The 26,676-nt window shown below is 52.7% G+C and overlaps 4 protein-coding genes across 10 annotated transcripts; 2 read left to right on the forward strand and 2 right to left on the reverse strand.

Moving 5' to 3' along the window:
* Positions 1 to 1,246: 1,246 nt before the first annotated feature.
* On the reverse strand, positions 1,247 to 11,728 carry LOC122364752 (A-kinase anchor protein 1, mitochondrial-like). Of its 3 annotated transcripts, none has more exons than XM_043335444.1 (8): positions 11,548 to 11,728; positions 8,707 to 9,474; positions 8,083 to 8,199; positions 7,052 to 7,178; positions 6,379 to 6,512; positions 5,480 to 5,876; positions 4,876 to 5,009; positions 1,247 to 3,204 (listed from the first exon to the last, which is right to left on the reverse strand). In XM_043335444.1, exons 2-8 carry the CDS (start codon positions 9,451 to 9,453, stop codon positions 3,124 to 3,126), a joined length of 1,737 nt encoding a protein of 578 aa, XP_043191379.1. In that variant the 5' UTR covers positions 9,454 to 9,474; positions 11,548 to 11,728; the 3' UTR covers positions 1,247 to 3,123. The 3 variants fall into 3 exon arrangements, with proteins under 3 accessions (XP_043191379.1, XP_043191382.1, XP_043191380.1); XM_043335447.1 differs by having other exon boundaries at positions 8,707 to 9,470; positions 11,548 to 11,688; XM_043335445.1 differs by having other exon boundaries at positions 8,707 to 9,567; positions 11,548 to 11,686.
* Positions 11,729 to 12,349: 621 nt separating this feature from the next.
* Positions 12,350 to 15,748, forward strand: LOC122364747 (39S ribosomal protein L18, mitochondrial-like). 3 transcript variants are annotated; one of them, XM_043335440.1, is made up of 4 exons: positions 12,350 to 12,585; positions 13,710 to 13,912; positions 14,779 to 15,013; positions 15,525 to 15,748. In XM_043335440.1, the coding sequence occupies exons 2-4, from the start codon at positions 13,722 to 13,724 to the stop codon at positions 15,660 to 15,662; spliced, it is 564 nt and encodes a 187-aa protein (XP_043191375.1). In that variant the 5' UTR covers positions 12,350 to 12,585; positions 13,710 to 13,721; the 3' UTR covers positions 15,663 to 15,748. The 3 variants fall into 3 exon arrangements, with proteins under 3 accessions (XP_043191375.1, XP_043191373.1, XP_043191374.1); XM_043335438.1 differs by having other exon boundaries at positions 12,381 to 12,581; XM_043335439.1 differs by having other exon boundaries at positions 12,386 to 13,194.
* LOC122364748 (transmembrane emp24 domain-containing protein 2-like) lies at positions 15,730 to 22,507 on the reverse strand. 2 transcript variants are annotated; one of them, XR_006253625.1, is made up of 4 exons: positions 22,256 to 22,483; positions 17,062 to 17,304; positions 16,100 to 16,484; positions 15,730 to 16,016 (listed from the first exon to the last, which is right to left on the reverse strand). XR_006253625.1 is itself a non-coding variant. In XM_043335441.1 (3 exons), the coding sequence occupies exons 1-3, from the start codon at positions 22,380 to 22,382 to the stop codon at positions 16,252 to 16,254; spliced, it is 603 nt and encodes a 200-aa protein (XP_043191376.1). In that variant the 5' UTR covers positions 22,383 to 22,507; the 3' UTR covers positions 15,730 to 16,251. The 2 variants fall into 2 exon arrangements, 1 of the variants encoding a protein (XP_043191376.1); XM_043335441.1 differs by having other exon boundaries at positions 15,730 to 16,484; positions 22,256 to 22,507.
* Positions 22,508 to 23,139: 632 nt separating this feature from the next.
* Positions 23,140 to 26,148, forward strand: LOC122364754. 2 transcript variants are annotated; one of them, XM_043335450.1, is made up of 4 exons: positions 23,140 to 23,331; positions 23,774 to 24,502; positions 24,654 to 24,816; positions 25,447 to 26,148. In XM_043335450.1, the coding sequence occupies exons 2-4, from the start codon at positions 23,783 to 23,785 to the stop codon at positions 25,533 to 25,535; spliced, it is 972 nt and encodes a 323-aa protein (XP_043191385.1). In that variant the 5' UTR covers positions 23,140 to 23,331; positions 23,774 to 23,782; the 3' UTR covers positions 25,536 to 26,148. The 2 variants fall into 2 exon arrangements, with proteins under 2 accessions (XP_043191385.1, XP_043191384.1); XM_043335449.1 differs by having other exon boundaries at positions 23,195 to 23,331; positions 23,774 to 24,816.
* The last annotated feature ends 528 nt before the right edge of the window (positions 26,149 to 26,676 follow it).

The following is a 26,676-nucleotide window of genomic DNA, read 5'->3' on the forward strand; positions in this document are numbered from 1 at the left end:
AGAGAAGGGTTTTGGCGGGGGCGGCAGCTGTCACAGGCGGTCAGGCGGAGTCGGCCACGGCCACCGTCTCGCAGCGCCTGATAGCTCGATCAGCAAGGCGAGGGACATTTCGCTGTCATTGGCCGTGAAGCAGTCGGTAAAAGTAAAAGTCTTCCCGGCTCCAGAGACCTCGCCTTTTCCAACACCCGACCGTAAAAGTTATTCCAAGAACCTCTTACATTCTCAACGCTGTCTTCTCGAGCAGCGCCCGTGTCAACCGGAAAACTCAAAAGCCGGAGCCAGGCAAGTTCCAAGTACTTTTCGGCTGCACGACTTATGAATATTTAGCAGGCACTCGGTACTTACAATCCGCTCAGCAGTCTTACTGCCGTGCTCGGGTTTCAGGCGTTCTGCACTGGAGACCGGGGTGCAGACTCGCTGGATGTGCTGCTTTTATTACTCATGCAACAACACTGCAGGCAAGAGCGGGAAAAGACCGAATTGTATGGTGAGGGTATTTTGCAAAGTAGGTACATAGAAAGCTTACATATATTCTTTCATAAGGAGGTAAGAAGCCACGCGATATTCGGGTCACCTCTGCCGCTTCCGGCGGCATGAGCCTATGGGGATGGCATTTTCTTTTTCAATTCGGGTAAGTGTGTCAGAGGGCTTTATGTATTTTGAAACTATGTTAATCGGCTTTTCAAGCAATGTTGACATGATTTTATGCGCCTTGCTTTTGGTATGATGCCGCCGTGTTCCACAGTGGGCAGTGGCTGGCGCTGTGCCGCCGACGCTCGGCCGTACCGCCGATCGGGCCACGCCCGACTGCAGTCTGTCGGCCCAGCCAGTCGACTGGCCGAGGTCGGCCCGTCCCAGGGGCGGCGGGCACGGGCGCCGGCGGGCACGGCTACCGTTCCCAGTGAGGACGGCGGCAGCCAGGCCCATCGGCGGCACCTCCCGTTACCAGCGCCGCTGCAGATAGGTACCGCGGCGAGCTGGGCGCGCCGGCAGTGCGGCGCCGCCGTCCCCGCCGAAATGTGGGGCAAGGGCAAGGTCTGGCGGGCCGGCGGCTCCTGCGGCCGTCCCAGGGCCGGGTCAGCGGCCGGCTGACGGCGGCCACACCGCTCCACACGGCCCGCCGCCGCACCGCAGAGCCATTTCGTAACGCAAGGCCGCCGAGTCGGCTTTCACTGCCGCGCCAGCCGGGCCAGCCGAGCCGCCTGCTGGAGCCGGCCGGCCGTCATCGCCGCGTGAGATCCGCGCAGATCGGAAAACGGTGTATTTCGTCTGACAAAAGGCGAAGAGCAACAGAAAAGGTCGATGTACCGGGCTGAGGGAGCGCGCGCAGACGGCGGTACGTACATCGCGGCATAGAGAACGGGCGGCGGCGCACACTGCACGCGACCCGAGCGGCGCCGACTGCCGGCGTACAGACAGCCATCCGTCGCCTCACAGGGATGTGGGTTTGTACCAGCTGAACGATAAAGATCGGCCCGCGACCTCCCGGCAGCCGCCAGAGCGAGACAGATAATTTGGTAGTCACGACCCAACGGACACGACGGCGACAATCAAATCTGTTAGCGATGGACAGAGAGCCCGTGCTGGGCTCGGCCGGGCACCGCACACAGCGAGGGCGCGCCAGAAACTCTGCTACTCTGCGACACCAGCACCCATCTACTCGGAGCTAGGGGCGCCAGTCGCCCACACTACGCAGCATCGCGACTACCACCGAGACCCCTCTACCGCCGAGACCCGCAGCGGGCACCGCCGACAAACCACTCGGCCCGCGCGGTACCGCTCACACAACTCACTCACTCACACCGAGCAGCGTACGACGAGAAAAATACACTAACGACACGGCCCCAACCCGCCTCCGAGCCCGCCTACCAACGCAACGTGGGACTGAAACACACCTGACGCACAGGTCTGACGCACGGTACACGGGTCTGATGCACAGTACACGGGTCTGACGCACGGTACACGGGTCTGACCCACGGTACACGGGTCTGACCCACGGTACACGGGTCTGATGCACGGCTCACGGGCCTGACGCACGGTACACGGGCCTGACGCACGGTACACGGGTCTGATGCACGGCTCACGGGCCTGACGCACGGTACACGGGCCTGACGCACGGTACACGGGTCTGATGCACGGTACACGGGTCTGATGCACGGTACACGGGTCTGATGCACAGTACACGGGTCTGACGCACGGTACACGGGTCTCACCCACGGTACACGGGTCTGATGCACGGTATACTATGCACAGGTCTGACGCAAAACTTGATGAAAATATCGGCGGCCCACGTGTGGCTCCGTCGCCAGTCGTAGCTCGCCGAGCGGAGAGCCGCGCCGCCCGCTGGAGGCAGCGGCACGTGAACACCGCGACAGCAGATACATGTTCGTGAGCACACCCTTCAATTCGCCTAACAATATAAAATACCCAAACATCTTTGGCTCGCAAAAAGGAAGCAAGATGTCGATAATTTTACAACCATAACATTGGTCCAAGAAGAGGGCTTCAAAATATCGCACCTGTGACGATACGTTTCTTGCTAGGGCCGTTATGTTATGCAACATGAACTCGTGACCAGCATACATGCATCCAAATATCAATCAAGAAATCCTGGATCATTATGTAACACCATGTCATCACATTCCTTCACAGCTCCTGTCCATTGTAGACCGCCGGAGGGAGGGGCGGGGCTGGGTGGGTAGCCCGGCCCCAGCAGAGCCGGAGCGGAGTGCACGGTCACTGTCACTGCCGCGGCGGGACCCGAGCGGGCGGAGCACGCGGCGGGCCCGCACTCCGCCGGCACACGGCTGCTCTGTTCACCCGCGCCGGCCGCTGCGTGTCTCCATCGCCGCACCGTCACGGCGACCTCAGCCCGCAGAGGCCGGCGCGCCGCTGCCTCGGACACAGAGCCCGCCGGCCCACCGTCCCACACTGGCGGCACGGGGCCGGGCCGCTGGTACCGGCCCGTGCCGGTCCGCTCGGCCCTTCACAACACATCTCACTACCGCGCACAGACGCCGATCCACAGAAAAATAAGTACGTCTGTCTGACTGTCTGGGAGGGAGATCAGCTCCCGCGGACTGCATAGCTGGCCGCCCGGCGGCCGGGGCGCGTCGGCCGCGCCTACGCCTGGAGTTCGACCCAGCGGGCGGCGCCGCTCTCCACGAGACGCTGGTTGACCAGAGTGATGGCGTTGTTGCCGTACTGAAACGGACGTCAGCCGGGCGTCAGAGCGGTGCACTTTCCCGCTCGGCCGGCGGCGGAACGAGGAAAGGCAGCGGCGGCGGCCGGGTCACGGGTCACGGCGGACCGTCACGGACCGGTTATACCGCGCCACCGGAACCGGGAGACACGGACACCAGGCAACTGCACAGACCGTGCAGTGCGACACGAGCACAAGGTAACTGCAGGACGGTACGGTACGGTACGGACCAACGGCAGCACAGACGGTACGGAACTGACTGTTGACCAACGACGACACGGAGAAATAGAAGAACGGTTCGAACAAATGACAGACACGGACAAACTCCACAAGACAACACGTAAAAACACTGGTACAAACATTAGTCACAACGCTACGGACAACGCAGATACCAAAACACAACACGGAACAAGCAGTAGTGCGGCACAATATGGACAACGACAACACCGGCACCACGCGCCATGACGCGGGCGGACAAACAAGGCAGGAAACCAAACTGGTTCGAGCCGGTAGAACAGCGCTTAACCCTATTCCTGGCGGGCTCCGCCGGGACAAGAAACTGGCGGGGGGGGGGCCGATTCGGCCCCCCCCCCTGAGATCTCGAGAACGAAGCAAGATAGCGACAAGCGGTAAACGGCATCGGATATGCACGGCCAAGATCTACAATTTTTACTAAGGTCATTTTCAGGTCAGGTCAAAGATGACGTCACAGGGGTCGAAAAAGTCAAAATGGCGGCGCTAGATTTGGAGAGTTTTTCTCGAATAACTTTCGAATTAGTCAAGATAGGAACAAACTAAGGGCATCATCGTGATCCTCTCGTCAATCCGCATCGAATGATGTATATGTTGACCTCGAAAGGTCAAGGTCAAAGGTTGACCTCAGGTCACGTGACCTCGAGGTCATCATGTATATCATTCGATGCGTCTTGATGAGCTGAACGCAATGAGACCATCCACGCGTCTGTATCTTGTTCCTGTACGGAGTTATTGGCCAAAAACCTTTGGTGACCTTTGATGACGTCACATGACCTCACAGCTGCCCAACAGCAAAACAGACCTCAAGGTAGTGAAGGTTGATCGTATATGAAGTCATGTATGGTATATGGGGCCATTCCGACCCGTTTTAGTGGTAAAAACAGGGAGTTGATTTTTCCCCCATTGACTTATAATGGGGAGGTCGCGAAATTGACCTGACCTTAGGTCACCGATATCAAAATTCCGAGATATACAAATTGCCCATACTGGTACCCTAACTAAACCCTGAACAGAAGAAATTGATCGGTCAAAAACTCTAGCTCTGGCGTGATTGCAAACTTTTCTGAGGTAGGGTCACCAAACCGCCTCTGGTGACCTGACCTGAGGTCAGATCAACTCAAAATTTTCAGACATGTTGCGTAGAAGCCTTTTAGGAAAAGTCAGAAAATTTGAGCTTCCTAGCTCAACGCGTTTGGGAGAAATAACCAAAAAAACCTCAGGGGGGGGGCTCCTGAGGCCCCCCCCCCCCCCCGCCAGGAATAGGGTTAAGCGATTCGTCGATCAATCAACTGAGATTGCGTGTCGTAATGATAACGAGCTCATTGACATGAAATGGCCAGCCATTAGAGCGCTCGTTAGGGCCGATATTCGGCGAACAGTACCGCGGCGGGCTCAGCGGCGCCGGGCCGTCCACCTACCTCGGTGCCCTGGATGCTGTAGAGGTTGACGAAGGGCGTGCCGTCCTCGGCGTAGCCCACCACCATGGCCTCCAGCGCGCGGTCCGTGATCAGACTCTCGAACACGGCGCCGGCCTCCAGGCTCCAGCCGTCCTCTGCCACACAACAGGGGACCGGACATAGTGACACACGGCGCCGGCCTCCAGCCGTCCTCTGCCACACAACAGGGGACGGGACATAGTGACAGACGGCGCCGGCCTCCAGCTGTCATCTGCCACACAACAGGAGACCGGACATAGTGACAGACGGCACCGGCCTCCAGGCTCCAGCCGTCCTCTGCCACACAACAGGGGACGGGACATAGTGACAGACGGCACCGGCCTCCAGGCTCCAGCCGTCCTCTGCCACACAACAGGGGGGGACCGGACACATTGACAGAGTTGGAGACCGGACCGGGGGACACCGGATACTGCCTTTTTGGTGAAAATATACACCAAAGGGTGTGACACGACACAGTAATTAAAGTTCAAACCTATCACTGGGGGACTGAAGACACGTCCCCAGCGATAAACCCACCCGGACCCCGTCGCGGCCCCTCCCGGGCCGATCAGCCGGCGGCACCCACCTGAGACGGGCATGACGTTGGCCAGGTAGCACTCCTCGGCCTGGAAAGGCAGCGACATGAAGTCGGTGCGGATCTGGCGGGCCAGCGCGGCCGGCAGCCGGCTGTAGCCGCCAAAGTCCATGAAGCGCACGTCCATCTCGTCCGAGTCGGGGTAGTAGGCCACCACCTGGGCGCGGTACCAGCCGCCGGCCACGGGCGCCGCGCAGATCGACGAGGCCACCACGGGTCGCGGCAGCTCCGGCGTCGAGCCGCCGTCGCCGTAACAGGCGGCCATCAGCGTGGTGAGCCGCTCCAGGCCGCGGAACGTCGGGTGCGTGTGCTGCTGCAGGAACAGCTGGCCGGCCGTCACCACGGCCGACACCAGCACGTCGCAGGTGACGCCCTGCGGCAGGTGCAGCTGCCGGAGGACGAGGGGGCGGGGGGGGGGGGTCACAGACACGGCGGGTACAGCGCCGAGAGACAGGCAGGGGTCTGGGGGGCGGGATCCAGAGCACCGGTATGGATAAACAGTCAGCTGTCCAGGGGAACGGCATCCAGGGAGTACGGCACGACCCCGACTCACAGCGCTGGTCTATTTATATCCCTCGCGGAAAACCTGCGCCGTAATGCCTCATCACCCTCTCGGCGGGCGTGGGCGCGCTGTGCGGTGCACGACTCGGGCACCGCTCTGACTCGGCCGGACAGCGCGGCACGGCTGAGCGCGGCAGTTTGTTTGGGGTACAGGGTCCAACCGCTACTCTCGGCACACAGCAGCTGCCGCGGGTAACGTGATTCACACCACCAACCCGACACTTATAGAAAACTAGCAATACACTTACATCAAACAGTCGCTTAAAAAAATACGGAACATTTCTAACATAGCAGTGGAAAAAGGGCCCCTGTGTTCGTTCCCCGCCCACCTGCTGACTGTCGGGCACGGCCAGCGCCTGCTCGCTGGGACGATTCAGCTGCTCCAGCGTCATCGCCGGGAACTTGTTGACGGGAAACTTCTCCCGGATCAGCTTCAGGCAGGCGTCAATCTCCGACTGGGTCCCTGCCACCGTCAGACAGACGCGTTAGTGGACCCATCGGATACCGACTGTCAGTGGAACCACCGGATACAGAGTCTCTACGACCGTCAGTGAGCCCAATGGATACCGTCACACAAACACGTCAACGGACCCGAATGATACCGACCGTCCGCGGGTAATTAGTCTGCAGACAATACGAGGGTCGGCAGCGCGCTACCTTTCTTCTAATGGTTCATAGAACGGCGTCAGTACGTGCATTTGAAGCGATTTGGCGGACAATACACCCGGCAAAAACTCGACCAAGGACCCTGCCTAATATGACCGGCTACTGCGCTAATGCATATTCGGGACAGTAAACCACCTAGACCGGGTCCCGGGAGCTCCATGACAGAGCATGAGTGAGACGGCAGTGCTTACACAATGTAATCGCGTCCATCCTGATAGCGCCGGCCGCTCGCCGGGGCGGTCCGAGGCCGCCACCGGTGACCGACATTTACCGGAGCCGATATACAGGGCCACACACACACACACACAGTTCACAGCGGCCCGGCCGTCCACTCACCATCCACGGAGCAGATCTTCACCGACGACTTGACCGGGTGCAGCCGGATGATGACGTGCGCGCCCGTCCGCGCCTTCAGCATGTTGACGAAGGTGCCGTTCTTGCCGATCAGCCGGCCGCACAGTTTCTGTGCCCCCGGGCACACGGTCACATATGGCAGTTATCGGAGGCAACCAGGGCGCAGTTTGGGCGCAGTACGCAGAGGGGCAACGACACGGAGCTGCGTCCTACATACAGTCTGACATGTTTACTTAGACAACAGGTCGAATTCCCGCCAGGCATGAGTCGCACCGAGCACCACACGCAAGGCTGCAGAGTCGATGGATTTTTGGCTGACTACAACTCCGATTCCGACTCCGGCTTCAAAAATCGACTCCGACTCCAACACCAGCTCCAACTCCGACTCCGTACGGTTCTATTAAAATCCATAGCTTGATATTGAAGTTCATAATGAAGATGTTTTTATCTTGCTTGAAACGATCTTTTGTGCGTTTCAAGGTTTTGCGTTGCAAATATGCATTAAAAATAGCATGCAGAATTAAAAAGCAGGTTCTGAGGAATTCGCCGTTTTCTGCTTCTTTCGCTGAAAACGTTCGTCCAAAACAGCAAAATGGTCTTTAAATCGAAATCTAATTTCAAGCGTAGCATCGTCAATCAAACAGGTGCAGGGCATGACGTTGAGCTTAAGTCGGACTCCGGAGTCGGAGTCGGTAAATTTTGGTGACTTCGACTCCGGGCAGAACTGTCGACTCCGACCGACTCCAACTCCAACTCCAACTCCAACTACAACTACAACTCCGACTCCGCAGCCTTGATCACACGTGTTCTATCATTCAGATACCCGTGGCCATTTTCCATTCACAAACCCACAGTCGTGTCCCTATTCAGATCTCGGCGGTGCCAGCAGCCAGCACGTGGCCCCGGCCGGGCGACCCCCCCCCCCGTCCCCGCCCGGGCGCGGTGCCGCGCCGTGGGCGGCTCTGGCACCCCTCCACGGCAAGCCGCCCCCGCCGCCGGCCGGGTGCGCTCACCTGCGGTATCAGGAAGTCGTACACGGTGGTCTGCATGGGCGCCGACTCGGGACTGGTGGCCGGAGAGGCCTGCTCCAGGCTGGCAGAGCTGCCGCCCTTGCCGCTGTCGCTGGAGCTCTGCGCCGCCACCGGCACGGGGACACACACAGCACGGTCAGTGCGGAGTCACCCACTAACTCACATCGGCCGATACCGCCACACACAGCACGGTCAGTGCGGAGTCACCCACTAACTCACATCGGCCGCCGCTGGAGCGGGATTAGACGGACTTTCTCGCCCACAACGTGAAAGGAAGCTTAGCGGGAAGACACGAGTGTACAGCCCCAAACGTACGGACCATTGAAAATGATACCAGCGTCATCAAATATTGGTTCCCCTTAACTTCCATCTCCAAACAAAGATGTTGCGAGTGCGACCAAAGCAAACAATGACGCAATGTTTGCAATCAAACATTGCAGCCTGGTGGCCGACGACCCGCGCCGTTCGTCCACAAACGGGGGCGTGGCGAGGTGCTGAGACCGCCGCCCTGTGCCCCGTTCCCGTCCCGCCGCCCTGCGCCCGTCCCCGTCCCCGCCCCGCGGACCGCAGCCCCGTCCCCGCCCCGCGGACCGGTGCCACCCTCACCTCGCTGGCCGTATCGGCGCCCGTTTCGGCAGCGCCGCCCGCCGGTGGCTCAGCCGCCTCGGCGCCGGCCGCCGCCGCCTCACCAGAAGGCTCCGGCACTGCCTCGGACTGCTGGGTGGCCTCCTGGGCCGCCTCCGGCTGCTGAGTGGCCTCCGGGGCCGCCTCAGACTGCTGGGTGGCCTCCGGGGCCGCCTCAGACTGCTGAGTGGCCTCCAGGGCCGCAGGGGCCACGGCGGAGACGGCTGGAGCCTCCGAAGAGACGGTTGGCGCGTCCTCCTTGGTTATGGCCGGCTCCTGAACGGAATCCCGCGGCTCCTGACCGTTCGTCTGCGGCTCCTGACTGTTCGTCTGCGGCTCCTCCGACTCTGTGACCGCATCTGTCTCCGCTCCGGCGGGCTCCGTCGCCTGGGCCGGCGCGTCTCCGGCCTCCGGCGGCGGCTGTTCTCGCTGGGAGGCCGGCTGGATGGCCGCCTCCAGTGCGCTGAGGGCGTCTCCCTTCACCGCCGGCTCCGGTGCATTATCATCCGGCTGGGAGCGAGCGGCCTCAGCCGGCTGGGCGGCCAGCGGCGCGGCCCGGACTGCGGCCGGCTCCGGCTCTGCGTCTGCGGACCCCCCGGCGGGGGCTCGGTCCGGCGCCGGCGGCTCGGGCGGGTCCGAGTCAGAGCGTCCCCGCCGGCGCAGGTACAGGCAGATGGCCACCACGGTGAGCACTGGCAGCGTCACCAGCAGCAGCGGACGGCCCGACATAGCGGCGACCCGGCGCTCTGTCTGCCGGGCAGACGACCGCGGCAGACCCGTCAGAGCCCAGACTGGACGTGCGGTCAGCACTCAGCGCTGAGACTGGACCAGTCAGCACTGAGACTGGAAACATCCGGTACTGAGGCTGGACATAGCACTGAGACTGGAAACATCAGCACTGAGGCTAGACATAGCACTGAGACTGGAACTAGCAGCACTGGGGCTAGACACAGAGGCACTGAGACTGGACACATCTACACTGATATTGGACACATCAGCACTGGGACTCAGAGAGACAATAGATAGGTACATCAACAGAGACTGGATAAATCTGCATTCTGCAATGATTGAATACTCAGAAACTGTCCTTGAGGTCCCTAGCTATGCTGTGAAATGGCCGATGGCTGGCTGCACTGAAACAACTCAGTGAAAATATATGAAGCTAAGTTAGGTTGCCATGATAATGAACCACAAAGTGATGCTCTAATGCAGTGTCCCAAAATTGAGTTTTGTCATGGGTGTCAGAGGGGAAAAATACCCACCAAAATGGGGGGGGGGGGAGGTAGAAAACTGCTGATTCGATTAGATCTAAAAGGAGTGAGAAACAACAAAAACATGTATTTTATTCTAAGGTGTAGAATGTTTGATGCTAAACCTGGCATCCACACAACTGCTCCTGGTAAAAAATCCTAAGTTTTCTTGGTTGGGAGTGGACAATTATTCTTAAATATTGGTAGTAAGAGTGAAAAATGAATTTAATTTGGATGTCGTTTCCCACCCAAATCGACAAATTTTGGGACATTGCTCTAATGAGTTAACAATTGTATTGCCATTGAGCTTATAGTTTTATCAAAATGAAGCTCATGAACAAAATTTAATAAAATCACTTGATGGCTTATTTTGCACAGCTATGTAACATCTTTAATGCTTTTTATGAGTGTTTTTTTTTTAATTTCAGTGTAAGCAGAGAAAACATTAACTACTATCAGCTATGTCACACAAAATGCAAAATCATATTCACATGAGCTTGATGATCAGTCAAGCATGCTTCTCAGTTGAAAAAAAACATTATCACTAAGAAAAAAACAAGCTGAAACTTCCTAAAAACTTCCTTAACTAGGTGCCCTAAGGCTGGAACACAGCCTTCACTTATGCTGATCACTTCTTCCTCCTCTGATCAAAGATTTATATACAAGACATACCTATGTACCTATTTTTCTCCGAACGCTAACACTTTGAGATGGGACCTCAAAGCCAGGGCCTATGGGTTGAAGGTGAAAAATATGCCATGCATTTCAATGGAAATGGAGGTAGCAAGACTGACTTCCATTTCCATGCAAGGAAGCTGTGTTCCAGCTTCACGGACTGAGACTATCAACTATGGAAGATTGCCAGCTCACCTCTGCAGACTACCTGAACATGAGAGGCTTGAGAATTTCCTCTTAAATGCTTAACATTAAAGCATCATGATATACAGCAATCCAGCCTCTTGTCAAGCAACACATTTTATTTGTTAAAGGGACCCTCCCACCTTCAAAAAAGTTTATGAATTGGCATGAAAGTGATGTCGCTCGGTTCAGAAAGAGCGAAAACGAATATCTACCAAATTTCACCGAAAAATATTCACCGGTTTTCAAGATATTAGACTTTTACTTTTGTTTACTTTTTTGGGATCTCCGCTGTTTCTAGCGACTTTATTTTAGAAGTGCGGCGTTTGCGGCAGATGTTGCGCGCAAATAGCATATACCACCGCGTGCTACAAAACGTTTTAGTCAAACATTTAAAAATCGTTAGATATCTGCGGTGACGTCACACATTCAGAGGGGTATTCCTAAGCATTAGCCCCTCTGAATCAAAATGCTGCAATTTTGAAATTCAATATTTCCGATTTAAGGCATTTCTCGATGTTGTGAGTGCCGAAACCGGTAATTGTGAGCCAGGGACCCCATTTTGGCTATCTCAACTCAAATCTAATGTTAAGGTGGGAGGGTCCCTTTAAAATATATTCAATCGCTATTCTCAACATATAAGCACGAACGCAGACAAATGTGGCGGATTGCTCCGAGCGACATGACAGCCGCTGCCATAAATATGGATACTTACAAGTCTTAAGTCACGTTTATTGTGCTTAAGTGCAGGCCGTGACTAACACTCGTCAGGTTTATCCGACTCAATCGATATATAATTTAGCTAAAAATAACGATTGTTTTGGTACACCATCCACACGTGCACCACACTCCGCTTCCTGTTCTTTCCCAAGCCCGCAACTTAAACTGCGAAAAATGATTATTAACTATGAGATGTGTATCTCCCCAAAAAAATGTTTTCTTTTTTTGAAATTTGAAAACAAAGACAAAATGTCATGAAATTCAAATACCATTATAAAAACATTTATTTTTAGTTTGTTATAAGTCGTGCTGACATTTCAAAACGGCGCACAAGAGACAGCAATCAACTTGAACGTATTTGAAAAGAAAAATCAGAATAGTAATTGACGTCATTATTTTCATACAGCTTTGAGCTCATTGTCTTCCTGTAAACTGATTTTGAAGTTCTAATAAGAACCCATTTCTTATGAAAATCTGAATAAAATGGACAGTGAACCATCTTGCTGCTTCATATTCCTCCACTTGTTGCTGATTCGCTAATACCCATATCGAATCGGGAAATCAAACTCCTGCATCCGATGTATGGGCAAGCCAATCTTTTTTTGTTTCAATTAATTTCATTAATAAATGGAAATTTAAAATTTTAATAATGTTTCAAAATGGTCAACCTTTTGCACACGTTTTTTTGCGAAACCATTTCTTCCTTTTTTATTTTATAAAAAATATTATTGACGTCATCAAAAGAGTTAGCATTTTCACCATAATTTTCACATTCTCAGCAAGGTTTTGTATTTATAGTCACCGTGGGTTTTGTTTTACTTTCAACTATAATATTGTGTCATACATGACAATATTACAGAATACAAAAAATTGATTTCTCTTCAATTCGTTTCCATTTTTGTGCTTTTACTGTCTGCCTGACCTGCCAATATTGAACGCAGTTGCTGTATTTAGAGGGATTTCTTCTACTCTAAGTAGATTGGTACCTAAGCATAGGTATTTTAAGTCAAGTCAGCACAAACTGTCAAAGTAGGTAGGTAATATATGGCGTTTTTATTTTCCAGATTCAGTCAGCTGGCCCCGTACGATGGCGCTAGTAGAGCCATTTAGATATACATCAATATATAGAATATAGATATAAGTACGGAAGTAGATGGATACCTATCAACGTGTTTACCTTGCATTTAGCATCAGGAAAATGAGGTATAATTATCGGTATTTGTGTCAAGATAAGGTCCGATCTACAATTGTGGTGCTGTTGATACTAATATGAAACAGCGGAAATTTTAGGTTGTTACCTGTTACCTAGGTATCTGGTATCACCAGTAATTATTTGGTATTGCAAGGACTATTTATGCAATAAGTCATTTTTAGATTGCTTTTGCTTCATTAATGGCTCTTCTACTATTTGTCATGTCCATTGTTTACAGTGTCAGCCTAAAACATTGAATCATCCCAGTGATCCAGGATAATTCTCCCTGGTTATCTATATGTTGAACACACACTAAATGGCACTGATACAGAAATTAGTAGGTAGATATTAAGTCCTTTATGTATATGCATCAATAACTAACAAGCTCTGCTAGTGCCATCATAAGGCACCAGCTCGCCAGCCAGCTGACTGAATCCAGAAAATAACAAGGTCAGGTAAATGCTGCAATGGCACTTTTTCATTTTTGCTTATAATTTCGGACAATTATTGGCTCAAGATTGTGGTGAGATTACGGATAGTTAGTTTGAGCTAGAAATTGTCGGTCAGCATGACTTTATGAGTTGGCTTATTATTCTTACTAAAAATGAGTTTTTCTACTGAGTGATGTCCATGTTACAGGAATTAACTTTACAGATTAATCACTTTCATTTCCCTATTTTATACTTTAATTGCATATTTGATTTCCTTTCATTATTATTTAGTGGCTAATTATTGATAAATGATGACCAACTAAGATTTGTAATCTTCCAGTAAGGTACCTCACTTAGTGTGGTGTGATAGGTATACCAACATGACACCAACTTCAAAGGTTACATAGCTACCTTCAGCTTTAAAATGGAAGATGGGCATAGGAAACTACTACCTACCTAAGTTTATGTCACTAATAATGGAGGTCTTTAAATGGCCCAGGTTGTTGAGTGCTGATCAGCATTGCCCTCCCACAGAGAGTGTTCCTGATGTCTGCCTTGGTGCCGCGGGCGGCCGGCTTGGTGCCCCGGCTGGCGGGTCCGGTCCGGCCCGGCTCCACGGCGGCAGGCGCCGCTCCGACGTTCGTCAACAAGAACCCGCGTAACCTGGAGCGGATGCGGCTGGCGCGCAAACAGGAGGGCTGGAGACTGGAGCCCGAGAGCCGGATGTACTGGCACAGGTACGGCATCGGTGGCCCGACCGACCGACACCCACCGGACTCCTTCGGTTGTGGTCTGTGACCTCATGAATATGTTATCCATGCTGTGCTATGGTACTGATGTGGAGATCGTTCAACTGTTCCCGGCCATCCCGATGTGGTCTCGTTATATATTTGCCATTTACATGCCATGTACTCGATGTTTTTCTGCCGAATCGTTTGTTATCATCGCGCGTAGCCGTTTGGTATTCCAATGGTCAACACCAGTCGGGATCAGATGTGCTTCCTACATCTTATGATCTTACCCCACGTTCGATGTCTCTCGGACGGCAAACATTCTACGTCGGACGGCCAATCACGTTCCATAATCGCAGCCGAGCTCCCGCTGACCTTGAACGGGATTGGCCGGACGACGTAGAATCTTCGTCGTCCGAGAGGCATCGAACGCGGGGTTAATTTCCCAAGAGGGACACGTAATCCTAACTTTGTATGTCTCTGTAATAATTGAATGAGGACTTTACTCCACAAGAAATCGTTCGGGTCTTGTGGAGGAAATTCCTCATTCAATTATTAAGAAATCGTTCGGGTCTTGTGGAGGAAAGTCCTCATTCAATTATTACATTAGCAAACTCCACATCATGTCCTTCAGTGAATTTGTATGTCTCTCTTACATAGCGCCTCTCCACTGACCTGGCATACAGCAGTGTTCTGAATAACATCTCCTATTGGCGGTATCCCAGTTTGCGCTGTAGGTTATGGAATGCGTCGTAACCTTCTTACACTGATTACCCGTTGGCTGTCCCGTATGTACCTATTTGGACCGCAGCTGCCCGGCTCCGTCTCCCCGGTCCGTCCCGCTGAGCGACCGCCCCGCTCGGCGCCGACAGGGCCGTGTTCGAGGCCACCAACCGGCACACGTCGGCGCACGTGGAGCACCAGGCCGGCCGGCGGCTGGCGTCGGCCTCCAGCCGCGAGCTGTGCGTGCGCCGACACCTGTTCTCGGCGGTGGACGTGTGCGCCGCCGAGGCGGTCGGCCGCGTGCTGGCGCGCCGCTGCCTCGAGGCCGGCATCACCGAGCTCGAGTTCCCCACCACCGAGGAGCAGCTGGAGCGATCCAACAGGGTACGTACGGGGGCCGGCGAGACGGCGCCAGTGGGTACGGGTCACGGCGGCTGTATGTATGTATGTATGTATTGACGATCAAGAGCAATCCACAATCGGCGTGGCGATTACACTCCGGTTCTGAAAACTCGCATCCCCCTGAATTACCCTGATAATTCGAGCTATTTGCAATAATGCCAGACGACTTAGGCACAAAAAATATGGCATAAAGACTTGCGCAGAACTATGGGCTAGACTGACGTCGTTAGTGTTGAAGGCAAATTGTCCCACCCTTTCGCCTATCCAGGGTCCCGTCCGCAGCTGTCCGAATGGAAGCAGCTTTGTGTCGATACACGTTTAGCGGGCTGTCGCCAGATGTTGCTTTTGCTTGAAGCTGTGGCTGAACATGCAGTTTTCGGTGCCCCTTGGATAAATTTTAACAGAGTTCGGAGTCCGCCGCTGAGTACCGGGCCGACAGATGTGTAGTGTGACGCCCGGGTAGCGTCCCACTGAACTGTGCGTCTGCCGGCAGCTGCGGTCCTTTGTACGCGCGATGGAGGAGGAGGGCCTGAAACTGCAGGAGCCGCCCGCCATCAAACCCGAGCCCTGGTGGAGCAAGGACCGCCAGCAGAAGCCGTGGCACGTGCCCGAAGAGGAAGTGGTCGGATAACGACGGCCGACTGCGTCCCAATAGTGATATGTCGCGAGTGTCCAGTGAGTCGCTGTAATTGTACACATTAAAAATGGTCATATGTATTGGAACTTTGGTGCGCACACGAATTGCAATTCAACAATGATCGTCCAGAAATGTTTATGGCCTGGATTTGAAATTAGATAAATGGCCAGCTGTGCCAGCCGTATAGAATCATCGCTCAGATCAAAACGCAAGCACCCAGCCAACGTTTGTTCACTAACAAGCTCGCCCCCATCGTGACCGCGCAACCAACTCAACTTTCTGACATCGCCGCTAAATAACCGCACAACGTGCAGAAAGACGGTGCCCCTGTCCTCCCCAGCCACTGACCATGGCTCCCCGGCCACACAGCAGCCCGCCCTCCCCGCACAGCGTGCAGAAAGACGGTGCCCCTGTCCTCCCCAGCCACTGACCATGGCTCCCCGGCCACACAGCAGCCCGCCCTCCGTCGGCACCACCGGACACCCTCTGTCTCAGTCTCTCCCGTGCCGCCGCCGCCGCCGCCGCGGTACCGGCGGACAGCGACAGTTCCCGATCGAGGCTTTGGACGGTCCTCCGCGCCGGCTCACACCACTCGCCGCACCTCGAAGAACCGCTTGAGGTAGTACACCTGGCCCATGGTCATGGCCACCAACACGAGCGCCTCGAAAAAGGACCAGAGCACGACGCGCGAGTTTGTGCTGTCGTTGATGGCGCGGTGGATCTTCTCGCGCACCTCCATGTAGTCTTGCTCGTGCTTGACGGCCGTCAGCGCCGACCCCAGGTCCTTGATCATGTCCTCGAGCTTGTTGTGGCTCGCTGAAACGGACAGACAGCACAACGTCAAGAGTCAACCTCTCGCTCCTCGACAGTGACCTCGAAGACAACGATGAGCCCGTGTTCCAACTATACGACCATAGCTGCAGACGACCTGGGTTCACAATGGCTCCAAGCATGACATTTTTACATTAACTTCGCACATTCTTTGTGAAGCATTACCTACACCCGAAATTTTATCGTGACGATAAAAATGATCTAAAAAAAAAAAATATAAATACGCTCGGTTTGAAGTAAACGCAAAAAGCTTTCTTAGTCATTCGATATCCAGAGCCAACAGTGCAGTATGCAACTATGAAAATGCTTCGCGGTGCCAACTCGAGACCAACCACCCTCCCCTCCCACCTACGCCGGCGAGGGATGACGCCGAGGTCAGGACCATCATGATTCGTCACTATCCTTCAGTCTGCAGTAGGTTTCCGCAACATCAAAACACATTCTCGGGTCTTCCGAAGCTGTAGTGTAGGAATCGCCGCAATAACCCACCCCGTTTCGAGCCGTCGAAATCGACAGCAGGTTCTGCACCCAGCGCGGCTTCAGGTCTTTGCGTCATACATACCTTCGCCGTCGACTCCGTCTTTCTTAGACGCCTCCCCGAGGTCCATGGAGAACATGACGATCTTCGGCGTCATGGTGGACATCTTGTTGCCGAAGCAATAGGTGAACACGCCGTCCATGTGAGCCGGGAAGGTGAACCTGCCATTGCTCTCCCGCTCCTGCTGGTACACCACCTTGCCGTCGGGCCCAATCAGCTTGATGTCAATGTCCAAAAAGCCACCCTCCACCACCTCAAATGCGAGACCTGTGAGAGAGAGAGAGACAATGTGTCGATTAAATTGATAAGGTTCCAGGATCCCAAATGTTAACTCTGTTCCCAGTCCTGTGATGTATTTCTGAGTGGTCAGTTCAGGTGACACTAAATGTGCACGCACAGGCCACAGTTCCAGTGTGGCAAGAATGCCTCCACATCTTAGAGATGACAGAAAGGAGAGACTGGATGCATGGTGTCTACACATGATCACAGTTCTTTACATATGGACATGTACAGTATGTCTAAAAAGAATGTACCGTCGCCACTACGTGGCGCTGGTGTCGCGAGCCGGTAGTTGGCTGAATCCGCACCAGACCACACATTCCCAAGCGCTAGGTGACAGCTGCGCAGCGGCCGGTAGTAGCGTAAGCCCGAACCTTCGTGACACGACCCCGTGGGGGGGGGGAGAGGGAGGGGAGCGGGCGGGGCAGCGCGTGCAGGGAGGGGTGCTCCGGCAAGCTGGCAGTTGTCGCGGCCAAAGGTCAAGGGGTCACACACCAAGCGAACGGACGCTGATGTGGGTTCGTGGGGATCGTGAACTTGTGCCTTGCGATGCACGGGTGATACGCCATGGGTCTAAGCCAAATGATTCGGGGGAGAGCTGAAGAAAAATCCCTACCTGGTCAACTACGGCGAATAATGGTGCTGAAAAATGGAAAGTATGGGTCAATGCAAGCCTTCATGACTATCAACTTTTCTGAGGACGCAAAGGCCAGCATTGAATAACGATATCCGGATCGAAATTAGCAATGATTTATAACCAGTAAAACGCCTTTTGGGCGAAGAACGAGCGAGCGAGATAGTGAGCCCTGCACGTGCGGAAGGGCGAGAGGGTACTTCCAACGGGCTTGCGCAAAGCACCCTTCTAAACGGTCGCTAGCGGTGTACCAAATTTGAACGCAATCGGCCCAGCTGTTCCTGAGATCTGGAAGCGGCATTCTGCACGTGCGCACGTGCAAACGGGGTCCAAAATGACTTTCGCACGGCACCCTACTAACCGGTCCCCAACCGTGTACCAAATTTGTGCGCAATCGGCCCAGCCGTTCTCGAGATCTGGAAACGCCCCCTGCACGTGCGCACGTGCAGTAGCACCCTAACCGCAACACATGGGAATGCATTGCCTGGTGGGTGCCTACCTGTATGCCAAGTTTCAGCGAAATCGCCCCAGTAATTACCGAGTTACTGAAATGGGAACAAATTTGGCACCTCTTATTGTTGTATTTTGCACGTGCAGTGGGGGTCACTCACATAGATGAAGAGTATCCGACCTTTGGTAGAAGGGATGCAGCTACCCTATAAAAATGACCGCAAGACAATCGCTCAAGCCGCTGCTGAGATATGGGCCTCTCAAAATCATTACTTTTGCAAAACTGCTTGAACACCCTTGACTTTTCACGTGGCACGTGCCACGGCGGTCACTGAGATGTATCAAAAGTAGTCAATTACGGGGTAGAAGGGATGGGGCTACCCAGCAAAAAAGACCGCAGGCCATTCGGTCCAGCGGTTGCTGAGATATAAGCCTCTCAAAAGCGTTACAGGCCGGGCCGGGCCGGGCCGGGCCGGGCCGCTCATACTGAGATTTTTCCGTTATATTGAAAAGACTTCGCTTCGCTCGCTGCGCTCGCTCGCTCGTAACTATGCCCTTGTAGTGCAAGACTGAATAATGACCAGTAAAACGCCTTTTGGGCGAAGAACGAGCGAGCGAGATAGTGAGCCCTGCACGTGCGGAAGGGCGAGAGGGTACTTCCAACGGGCTTGTGCAAAGCACCCTTCTAACCGGTCGCTAGCGGTGTGCCAAATTTGAACGCAATCGGCCCAGCCGTTCCTGAGATCTGGAAGCGGCATTCTGCACGTGCGCACGTGCAAACGGGGTCCAAACTGACTTTTGCACGGCACCCTACTAACCGGTCCCCAACCGTGTACCAAATTTGAGCGCAATCGGCCCAGCCGTTCTCGAGATCTGGAAACGCCCCCTGCACGTGCGCACGTGCAGTAGCGCCCTAACCGCAACACATGGGAATGCATTGCCTGGTGGTTGCCTACCTGTATGCCAAGTTTCAGCGAAATCGCCCCAGTAATTACCGAGTTACTGAAATGGGAACAAATTTGGCACCTCTTATTGTTGTATTTTGCACGTGCACTGGGGGTCACTCACATAGATCAAGAGTATCCGACCTTTGGTAGAAGGGATGCAGCTACCCTATAAAATTTACCGCAAGTCAATCGTTCAAGCCGCGGCTGAGATATGGGCCTCTCAAAATCACTACTTTTGCAAAACTGCTTGAACACCCTTGACTTTTCACGTGGCACGTGCCACGACGGTCACTGAGATGTATCAAAAGTAGTCAATTACGGGGTAGAAGGGATGGGGCTACCCAGCAAAAAAGACCACAGGCCAATCGGTCCACCGGTTGCTGAGATATAAGCCTCTCAAAAGCGTTACAGGCCGGGCCGGGCCGGGCCGCTCATACTGAGATTTTTCCGTTATATTGAAATGACTTCGCTTCGCTCGCTGCGCTCGCTCGCTCGTAATTACATGCCGAAGTAATAGCGCTGCAAAACCCACCTAGTAAATTGTCAAGTCGGATTCATACCGACTTGAATTAAACTATCCTAAATCAAATTGTATATAAGATCTTTATGCTTTGACCAGCTTCGTGACCTGACGGGCTGTGACCTGACCTTGACCCGAGGTTAACACCTTAACTTGATCTCACCCGAAGAAAAAGTATACCATTCGACACGCCTGAGCTAGACAAACACGATGCTGCTAAAATCGATGTTTAACGAAGTTATTTACCAAAAACCGAACCTGTGCCTTGGGCCACTTGACCTAACCTCAGAAGTCATCGGCTGATCCTAGTCCTTAAAGGAAACAGTCCACTTTTCTGAAATCAGTATTTTGCTATTGATTTATGATTTTTTATGCTCAAAATAATCATGAAATAAAATAAAACCTTTTTGTAAAAACAATTATTTTCTATATTTTAATTTAGGACGAACTATATTCTATGTAAAATAATGTTTGACGCGGAAGCTTATTACGCATTGACCAATCATATGGCGTAGCTCAAACCTACGCATACTGCATTGGCTGTAAGCAGCACGCTGATTGGCTGACGATGACGTGGCTGCATTCCTGTGCAAGGCACGCATTCCTCTACAAGGCACTCTTTTCGGAACGAGAAATGGAATATCTTCGTCTAGGGTGATCGTTGAGCCGTAAAAGCTCCTGATTTGTGCTAGTCTCAGCTCAAGCTACGAAACTGCTATTCCAGCTCAAAACCTCATGTTAAAAGTGAACTATTTCCTTTAAAATCGGAGACCAATCGCTGCATTTCGTAACGACGCGCACGATCGTTTCTTTCGTGAGGCTCTAGCTCATTAAGGGGCGAATCGGCAAAGGGGGTTGTTCCCTCACTTCCAACCCCCAACGCCCCTTCGGTATTCAGAAAACCTGAAGGTCCGGTGAGGGTTAAAACGTTGCTCCTGAACGAGGAAGAAATGTAAAAGTCAAAGCTCTATAGACGTCCTGTAAAAGTGGCCATAATAAATAAATTGGTTAGAGATACGATGCTTTTTAAACGACTTCCTCATATAAAATCGGGTGCTGGGACCAATCTTATAAACGCTTCAGAATGGACAGGGCGTCACTGGCTAAAGTTTGGGTGCAGAAAACGGCTATTAAATGCAAAATGGTTTTCATGCATTTCAGTCAGTTGTGTATTGACGTCCCAGTGGCCGAGCTAAAAAAAAGTTTGGTATATAGTGTTTTGCATCTTTTACGCCCTAAGAAACTACACCATCTATTGAAGTGGGCGGGCTTATTTGAATGGGAGGGCGCATTATGCGTCAATCGTGTGCTTTCGTTTGTTTTGGACTGTATTTTACGACATCCACTGCTGGTATCACTTTTAATATTATCAAATGCCGTGAATACGACAGCATTCCATTTATAAGATTGGGCCAATGGAGTCGCGCCCTGCTAGCTCGGTTTTCCGCTCGGCCGCTACGGGCCGAGGAAGTCGGTCTTCGCCTGAGGGCAGGACGGAGGTCAGCGAGGGAGCGCGGGGTCAGCCAGGTATCGCCCAGTGCCGAGCGGATGCCACTCCCTCCCCTCTCTTCCCCTCTTCTCCCCTCCCCACCTCGGTATAGATGGGGAGGGACCGAACTGCCAATGACATGCGAGCGGTCAAGGCCGCTCGCGCGGCAGCGACCCTGGCGGCCGGGTGCCGCAACTGGGATTCAGCCAAGTTACCGATTCGCCTCCTGTGGGAGAGCCAAACCAGGGGACATACTTTTTAGACATACTGTACACCATTTTCTTCAGTATTCTTCAGAAAAACATTGCTAACTAATGATTTCACTGGAACCTAACAAGCTAAAAGTAATAGACAAAATGGTGATTTTCTGGTATTAAAGAGTGGGTTACATCCAGTAAGGGACAACAGTCCGTGGATGCCTTTGAATTGGGGTTGATGGGAGATTTGAACTTGGGACCTAACTAATAGCCATACAGTTCTGCTTGTGAAATGGGTAAGAGCTGAAGGGTTAAGAGGGTAGGGTATGGGTAGGCTAGTGTAGTCATTATTAGGGCAATTGATATATCTAATCCTAACTTAGTAAGAAAATAGCAACAAATGATTCATTATTGACAATTTTTGTCAAATCTGGAGTAGCAACTTACTAAGTCTCTGCTTTCACTAGCTATGGTTGACTTATGAAATAATACATAGTGTGATGTAGTTAGTGCCAAACTACGACTGTAACCTGTCAACACGTATGAAATAAACGTTATTTCTCCCAGACTGAGACAGTCCCAGATTAAGATGACCATGTCATTCATGATATTATAAAAATGTGAAAATTATTGGCAGGCTAAAAGCAACACCAATAGCGTTCAACTGTTAAATTTGGTTAATTATATTGATAATTAACTCACCAAGCTTTGTACCAGATGTTACTTTCTCCATGAAGCATTCCTCAGCATGCGCGTCAACAGTAATCATATAACCATCAGACGGGTATACCAAGGCAAGGGTAGTTATAATGGCAATGATGCTCAGCATCTTGAATGAAAGATAATGGAGACCCAGATATTATATTACGCTCCCACCCAGCAGCCGGCCGTGATAAACAAATATCAACACAGCTCTCGGTATGGGTAAACAGGGTGTATGGCGCACTAAGGACATGTATGGCGCGTTTCCCTTCAATCGGTAAGGGAAAACGTGAAGGATTTGCGTACGTAAGTTGCTGGCGATCAGCAGTCGGAAATTCGTGAGTCCTCGGAAGTTGGGTTGCTTCTTAAGTTGAGCAACACCATATATTCTTGTTTTTCGAGCAGTCTAAGCTCTTGTGTTTGCAATAGAGTTCGGAAAGTAAGAGCATCTATGCATGCGCATCTGTCATAGGGTGTTCACTTTAAAGTTAGTTTTAAAAATCCTACGTGTGATAAAAATTAAGCCAAAAGTAACAACTTAATCTAAGCAGCATGTCGCTTATCGATCACAGCATAATTATTAAATCGGTGCAAGTGGTCAAGACCAAATCGTCAAGACGGCACAGATAAGGTTTCCCTTCATTCGTCAACGAAGGATTTGGCAGCAAAAATTACGCGTCATTTTAGGTTCAGCAGACTAAAAATCGATACAAATAAAATCGAGAGATTCACAAGGCATTTGTCTTCGATTTGTCTTTTTATCATTAAATGAATTTTAACAGTCTTCGGTCTCAAAAGAGGAAAAATAAGATATGTTTCAAACAAAAATAAAATAAAAATGTTGAAATGATGGATGCTTTCACGATTTAAACATGGCGGCCTCCATAAACTTCTTTGTCAACTGCGGCGCCTGCGTGACTAAAACAAAAAACAAATATTGTGTTGCGCAAGGTGTTGCGTGTTGCGAGTTGGTGTGAGGCGGTGTTTGAGAGAATTGCCACTTGTCTATGTTATTGCAGAATAAGCTTAGCTCGGTCATAAGTGCTTTTTAGTTCAAAAATCGTTGTTTACATTAGGTAAGCATTGGACGTAGCCTATAGAGTCAGATAAGGTATATGTAGGAGCCTCTACTCTACGATGACAAAAGTTTCAAGTTTTTCATCAGTTTGAATTCCTCAAGATCAAAGCTGGATGAAAAAATGAAATGTAGTCGTGGCACTTTGACTTGTCATTATTATTGTGTTTTTTTTGCATTATTATTCTTGGGGGAGGATAAAAAACAATCAGACATTATCTACCTAACCCTTACCCACCGGCCAGTGGCCACCACTCCTTCATCCACCAGACTAGATTAGACAGGAAAAAACAAAACATTAGTAAATGTTTTCTATTTCTCATGCATAGATAACATAATACAATACTGCATGCCTACCTGAAACCCTACAAGTTACACCCACCCCTGGGGTCTCACCTCAGTCTGGTCAAAGATCACTGGTTTCAGGTTTGTCTTTGTTTCAGGGCCTCACTATGCCCGAGTACCACTACGACCAGCTGGGAACGGTGGCCGAGCTGTACCCGCTGCACAAGGCAGTGCTGACGTTCCAGCTGAACGGACGCGGCCCCGAGCAGCGCGCCCTCCTCTGGGGACGCCGGTTCGTCTGCCCCAACGGCCTGCCGCTGGCCGAAGACGAGTCCATTGATGGCGTGCTCTGCATCAACGACCAGGTGCTCTTTGACTGTCATATATACGACAACGAAAACAACCAGGACCGGTGTGGCTGGTACGTGGCGCGCGCCGAGTCGGCGCGCCGGCCCGAGCAGCTGAGCTCGGTGGTCTCCAACGCCATGGGCACGGTGGTGGAGGTGGGCCCGCGGCGGGCGTTCGTCGAGTTCCGCCAGCCGGGCCGCGTCGAGTTGCAGCGCGCCGTGTTCGTGGCGGCGCGCTTCTTTGACCACGGCGGCCGGCTGCCGGCCGGCACCAGCCTGCGCAGCTGCGTGTACGAGGACCAGAAGCTGCACCTGGACGCGCAGCACCGGCCCGGCCAGCTGCAGGGCGCCTCCTGGTACGCGTGGCTGGCGTGGCGCGGCCAGCGGCCCGAGGTGGAGCTGGACCGCGAGCCGCCGGCCGAGGTGCTGGCCGGAGAGGAGGAGCCGCCCACCCAGCGGCCCACCGCCACGCTGGCCGACAACCTGCTGCCGGCGCTCAGCTCGGCCGAGAGCCGCGCGCAGGCGCAGCGCCGACACCAGGTCGGTCCGCCGCGCCGGCCTCCTCCCCCTCCCCCCACCCCTAGTCAGGACAGGCGTGTGTGTCTCTCACTATCAGTCTCTCTCCAGGACAAGTGGGGATACGTGTGTGTCTCACCCCCCCCCCTCCCCCGGTTCCCCCCCCCCCCCCCAGGACAAGTGGGGGTACGTGTCGTCGCTGCTGGATGCCGAGTACGGAGTGCTGCTCTGGCAGGTGGCGCCGCGACAGTACCAGAGCGTGCTCTTCCACCGCAGCGCCGCACACCTCTTCGACCTCAACCTGAAAAACTACGACCTCAGAACCGTCTTCAAAAAGGGTACGTCCCTAACTCATCAGGGAATCGCTCTTTTTCCTGAGAACCACTCTGCTTTATAAGGGTGCATGTACATCCAGCAATGTCTCTGCATTAAATTTAGCGCTCGTAGCGTTTTATAACCTAAACAAGTTGCATATGCCATATTTGAGTGTTTGTTTTGTTTTGTTTTTGTTGGGTTAGGCCCTTTCTGTCCAATGAGACCATTTCAGAGCCGGGAGGATGACAGGATATAGGGGGAGACATTGGTCTGGGCAGGCACCCTAGTGAGTCGCCGGGACTGAGCCCGTCCAGAGGACAGGCCACCCAGCCCCAAGGCACTCACTGCACCCGGCTACGGGGTGCGCTCCCTCGGGAGCAGCGGTGCCGCCCCAAGGGAGCAGCCCGCATGAGATAGAGTTGCCTGTCCAGCCCGAAGGGGGGTTGCGGCATGGAGGAGAAGGATTTCAGTATCCTGAGGATAGAAGCACGGAACGGTGCATATTTTAGTGAATTGGCTCTTCTGTATCAAGCCGTTACCGACGGAGTACGGACGGAGTACACACATGTACGACGGAGTACATTTGTGTAGTTTGCTCTCCACTTATCTCTGTGTGGTTTGTATGTGACTGAGATGCATGTCTTTTCTTTCAGGAGACCATCTCCGCTTTGAGGCCGAGAAGGCGGAGCCTTCGGAGCCTTACAAGTGGAAAGCGTACAGTGTTTGGCTGGAGGAGGCGTAAGTGCGACCGCGGGGACATCTGTCGGCGAGCGGGTAAAGTGGTGGTTCCGTACCGGGGCTGTGGCGGTGCTGAGGTAGCGTGTTTCTCATCAGTTGGGCTCCGAAGTGCCGTTCGTGCTGTAAGGATATTGACCTGGCTGTGCTGTGGTGAGGGCGACGTACGTCAGTCAGCGTCGCCTTTATCACATATTCTAGAGACCACGTATGTAGTTAGGGCTGATCCCGATAGGTGACCCCCTACAAAGTTCGCGGGAAACTGCCTATGTAGTTAGTTCAGTCCGTTCTTCGTCTCGTGCACCGCCTGGATGTTGTGCTCCGTTGGGTCGTTTTATTGCTGTGAGCTGGAGCGGAGCTGCTCCTCTAAACGTACAGCGGGACACGATTGATTTATCCGCTACTTAGCTTTCCAAGAAGGGCATTGCAGATGTTTTCTTTCCCACTTCGTACCCCAGATATGGTTAGATGTATAAGCCGGCTGAAGACAGCTGAAAGGGTCCACTTCATTGCATATCGCTCTCTCAGTCTCACTATGCTTCCTTTGCCTTATCGATCATATCATTGAAATGATTTTTGTCGCAGGTGTGAAATATAGCCAAGCTGCAACATTGTTATTAGGTACTTACTGTTAACGCCAGACCCCTTGAGACCCTAATTTTTCGCGATTACTTTTAAATGCGTGAAGGAATTTCAACCAAGCTCAGGACATGGCCGTTTCAAGACAGGCCGAAACTTTTACAATTTAGATATTTTATCGCCATTTCAATATTTCAGGCACTTGTCATTGACTCGTAATGTTAAATTTCGAGCAAGATTTTCATCCGGTGTGTAGAGGCTATCACCAGTCAGCCTGTGATACGTTATGACGTCACAGCTAAGCCCCGCCTCTGTGGTCTTGGCCTGCGGCGGTTTCGGGCCGGCGCGCGGTCACTCGCGCTGTGGCGGGGAGCGGGGGCGGGCGACGGTCGAGCGGTGCCGAAAGCCGGCGGAGTTGTGCGTAGCGTCTTGGCTGACAGTGCCCAGAGAGCGACATGATGACTAAGGAGTCATAAATGCTCAATGCGCATTGCTTCTACAATGCTGATATGTTCGCTGATATTTTTTTTTTTATATATAAGCTGCATATGACGGGTAGATGGCATATA

Source organism: Amphibalanus amphitrite, unplaced genomic scaffold (assembly GCF_019059575.1).
Source record: "Amphibalanus amphitrite isolate SeventyFive unplaced genomic scaffold, NRLGWU_Aamphi_draft 000695F_arrow, whole genome shotgun sequence".
In the NCBI taxonomy this organism is placed as follows: Eukaryota; Metazoa; Arthropoda; class Thecostraca; order Balanomorpha; family Balanidae; genus Amphibalanus; species Amphibalanus amphitrite.